A 3,849-nucleotide genomic window follows, 5' to 3' on the forward strand; every position below is an offset into this window, starting at 1 on the left:
GGGCAGGGAGGGAGGAGAGGGGCTCGAGGTTGCCGGGAGGGAAGTCTCTGGAGAGGAATGGCGAAAGGTGGTGCGAAGGACGTCAGGTGGCAAGGGGTGCGCAGGCAGGGGATACATACCAAGGTTGGAGGTGAGATGCTGCAGGCCGCTGTGCAAGGGGTGGCGCCTCCAGGCAGGTTCTCACAGGCAGCAAGAATGGCAGATGGACGCGATGCCTGTCCGCTCCCTTCCCCTGACCCGGCCGCCCTGTTTCTCAACCCTCCGCCCGCCCCGCCCCAGATCACCGTGCAGCAGAACCTCATCGCCAAGCTGCCTTTCTGCGCCTTCAACGTGAGGCCCTTGGGGCGGGGGCAAGGGGGCCGGCTGAGGCAGGCCCCGCCTGATCGCGCGCACCGCCCCATGGCCAGCGCCCTCGCCTTCAGCAGCAAGCCGCCACTCGGCACCACAGCTACCCCGACGCCCACCTTGCCCCGGTCCTCTCAAACGGCTGCGGCGTCGACACCTGCCTCAACTTCCCAACCTGCCCCCCCCCCAGGGCGGCAACGATGTTTTCGTGGACATTGGCAACAAGTGCATCGGCCTGGACGCCCTCATGAGATACCTGGGGGCAGCGCCGCCCGAGGTGCGCGGCACGACAAGAGGTCGAGAGGCCAAAACCGGTCTGCGCTGCAACCGCTATGCAGCTCCTCTGGTCTCGTCCGCCTCATCAGCCATGGCACGGCCCGCTTTGAACAGCCGCCATCCAGCCGTCGCCCTTCTGTCCCCTTCTCACTCATTTCGCACCTCTTCAACCTCAACTCGTGCGCATGTCTACGCTTGGGGCCATTCCATGCGCGCCACGTCCCCACGCCACCCAGGTGATGCACGTGGGCGATCGCTTCACAGACAGCGGCAATGACGCCGCCACACGTGACGTGTGCTCCATCGTGTGGGTGGCCAACCCGGAGGAGACGGCCTTCTTCATCAGGTGAGTGGTGGAGTGGGGCGGTTCACGCGTGTGCAAATGCGTGCATCGGTGTGTGTGAGTCCTCTGTGTGTGTGTGTGTTTATGTGTGTGTGTGTGTGTTGCACCTGTGTGTGTGTATGTGCGCGCGCGTGTGTGTGTTTATGTGCACGCGCGCGCCTGTGTGTGTGTGTGCAGGTACGTGTGCGCTTGCGAGCATCCTGGCAGGCGCCACCAGGCAGTGCCGACAGCGCGTGACTGAGCCGCCATGGCCCTGGATCGGTGCAGGGTGCGCTGCCTGCTTGCCCGTGGCTGTACCTGCGCACCCCGGCAGGGTTATTGGCAACCAAAAATCAGGGGCGTTGACATCCTGCATAGCGAATGAATCGCATTGGCCAACCCCTTCTCTCCTCACTTCCCCCCTCCTAATTCACATTACACTGCACTGCACCACACCACCCCAGGATGCTGCTGGCTGACCTCCGTGCTCGCAGGGTGCAGCGGTACATCGAATGACTGACAGGCAGCACGTGCGCATGGTGCCCTCCGCACCCAGCAACGGCCGTGCTGCAGCGGCGGACCCTTGCGGCGCACATGTGTGTGGAGGCCCCTGCCACGCCATTGCACATGCCGCGGCCAGCGTTTAGTTGGTCTACTATATCATAAGTGCTCCACCCGCAGCGTGCTCCCCTACCTAGCCAGGCTTCCCTGCGGCCCCTGCTGCACAGCCGGCGCCCTTAGTTGTACCGCCAAATAATCCTGGTTGCCTGAAATTGCTGTCCTGGTGCAGGTCGCAGCGTTGAGGGCTACAATTGCATCGAGTTTGCAGCAAATTGCCAGCTACCATTAGACACATGCCACTTGCCAGCTGCAGAGTAGATGACAACCAAGCTAATACCCCGTACGCACACATCCTTTGCAGGTCTAGTATGTGTACGTGTTGGCTGTCTTGTTTGTGACAGTGTTCATGCACCAATGATGCCACGACTAACCGCTGATGCGCACGATGTGGCGCCCGGGTCAGACAACCCATTTGCAAGCCTTGCTGCTTTGCCTGCAAAGTAATGCCCATGCACCACAGTTGCGTGATGCCTTTGCACAAGCAAACACTTATGTGCCCTGGTGGGGTTGCTCATCCCACCAGCAAAGCCGGCTCAAGTAACACGGGCGTCCTGGAAGGGCAGGGCCCGCCGGTATCGGAGCCAGCAGCAGCGGCAGTGCGTCCAGCACCTCTACGCTGGAAGATGGCCAGGTAAAGCAGTGCCTTCAAGTCTTGATGATCAAAGAGGTGCAGCGTGTGCCATTCACATGCACCGATGACGGGTGCCACGTTGTCGTCGCTGGCGCAGGCGGTCTGCATGGTTGACGCAAAGCGTTTGACTTTTGACCGCATCCAATGTACTGTGGCTAGCTTGTCAGATTTGGATTGGGACAAGGTTATGGTTTTCTGTAAGCTGTGGTTGTCTTGATGGTCTCCTATCTGGCAAGGTGGGCTGGCAGCTGGTGCCATCGGCCGAGTGTCAACAACACAAACGCAGTGCGGCAAGAAAACGCATTTGAAGCCGGCGGTTGTGTGGCAACCGAAATCAAACGCATATTTTCTAGAGTTTCTGACGCATAAACACATTCACACACGTGGGTTCAGCGAGATCACGCACAATGGCGGCCGCTTCCAGCGCGGCAGGCGGCCCGCAGCAGCTCTTTGCGGATCTGCAGGTCAAGTTCAACGCGTTCAAGGCACAGAATGACGCGGTGGACATTGCGGTCACAACGCTGGCATCAGCAGCGCAGGGCGTGTTTATAGGTGAATGTCCAAAGCAGCACAAAGAGAATCATGTATGCATCTTTTGATCGCATGCATGCCTGACGCAGGTCAGCAGATAGTAGCACCTCGCATGCCATTGCGCAATTGGTGCAGCACTGCAGGTTCCGTGCATTCCCCATGATGCCTCTGCAAACCCAGCCGCCCGCCTCTGCCATGCCCTCCCCTTGCCAGGCTACCTGCTGGGCTCGTTCTCGGTGGACCCCGCCGGCCAGTCGGGCTCCAACCCCCAGGTCTCTGCGCAGCTGGCTGCGCTGCAGAAGGGCGGGCCCTGGGGGCAGGCACGCAACCTTGGAGTGTTCACGGGCGTGAACGCTGGCCTCAGCCTGGCCATCAAGAAGGCGCGCGGCGGCAAGGAGGACGTCTGGGGATCGTGAGCGCCCGGCGGGGAGGCGTGCGGGCAAGATGGGCAGGCATGGGCAGGCTCACAAGTGGGGTGCGCAGCCGCCTGGCAGCAGATCTCAGCAAAACAGCAAGCCCGTCACCACAAGGCGGGCGAGGTTGTTGCGCTTGAGGGCTGGCTGATGGGCATGTTGCGGCGCAAAGCATGTCTGATTCTGCGTCGCACGTAGCAGCGGGCTGCACGTGTTGCTGCCACGCACCTCAACCTTTCAAGACAATCACACCGCCATGCTCCCTCAACACCCTCAACCCCCTCCCCCCCCTCCTCCCCGCAGGATGGGCGCCGCCTTTGGCGCCGGCGTGGCCTTCTCTCTCATGAGCGGCGCCCCCAGCCCGCTGCAGTCGGCATTTACCACGGGCGCCGCCTTTGCCGGCTTCAACGGCCTCTTCTACCAGGTGGGGGCGCCGCGACGGTGGCAGCTCCGCGCATTCGGCCACTGAACGCGTCCGCCACTGCCTCCAGCCTTCTCGATTAGCGCGCTCCCTCTCTGCATCTCTGCCTGACTCACGTTCAACCCACGTCCAGTACCCTTTGCAAACCCCTCAAAACACAGAAATCCTCAGCATGCATGCATATGCGCAAACACGCACTGGCACGTGCACACGTGCACACACGTAGACATGCACTCACATACACACATGCATGCACACATGTTCACCTGCAATCCCACTCACATAACAC

The 3,849-nt window shown here is 61.2% G+C and overlaps 2 protein-coding genes across 2 annotated transcripts; both read left to right on the plus strand.

Moving 5' to 3' along the window:
* Window positions 1-195: 195 nt before the first annotated feature.
* On the plus strand, window positions 196-971 carry MNEG_14919 (IMP-specific 5'-nucleotidase 1; the record flags this gene model as incomplete). Its single annotated transcript, XM_014036609.1, has 3 exons — window positions 196-330; window positions 536-622; window positions 858-971. The coding sequence occupies 3 exons, from the start codon at window positions 196-198 to the stop codon at window positions 969-971; spliced, it is 336 nt and encodes a 111-aa protein (XP_013892063.1).
* A 1,631-nt stretch (window positions 972-2,602) lies between these two features.
* On the plus strand, window positions 2,603-3,608 carry MNEG_14920 (hypothetical protein; the record flags this gene model as incomplete). Its single annotated transcript, XM_014036610.1, has 3 exons — window positions 2,603-2,747; window positions 2,940-3,138; window positions 3,443-3,608. 3 exons carry the CDS (start codon window positions 2,603-2,605, stop codon window positions 3,606-3,608), a joined length of 510 nt encoding a protein of 169 aa, XP_013892064.1.
* Window positions 3,609-3,849: the final 241 nt, after the last annotated feature.

This window comes from Monoraphidium neglectum (genome assembly GCF_000611645.1).
Source record: "Monoraphidium neglectum strain SAG 48.87 unplaced genomic scaffold scaffold04876, whole genome shotgun sequence".
Classification (NCBI taxonomy): Eukaryota; Viridiplantae; Chlorophyta; class Chlorophyceae; order Sphaeropleales; family Selenastraceae; genus Monoraphidium; species Monoraphidium neglectum.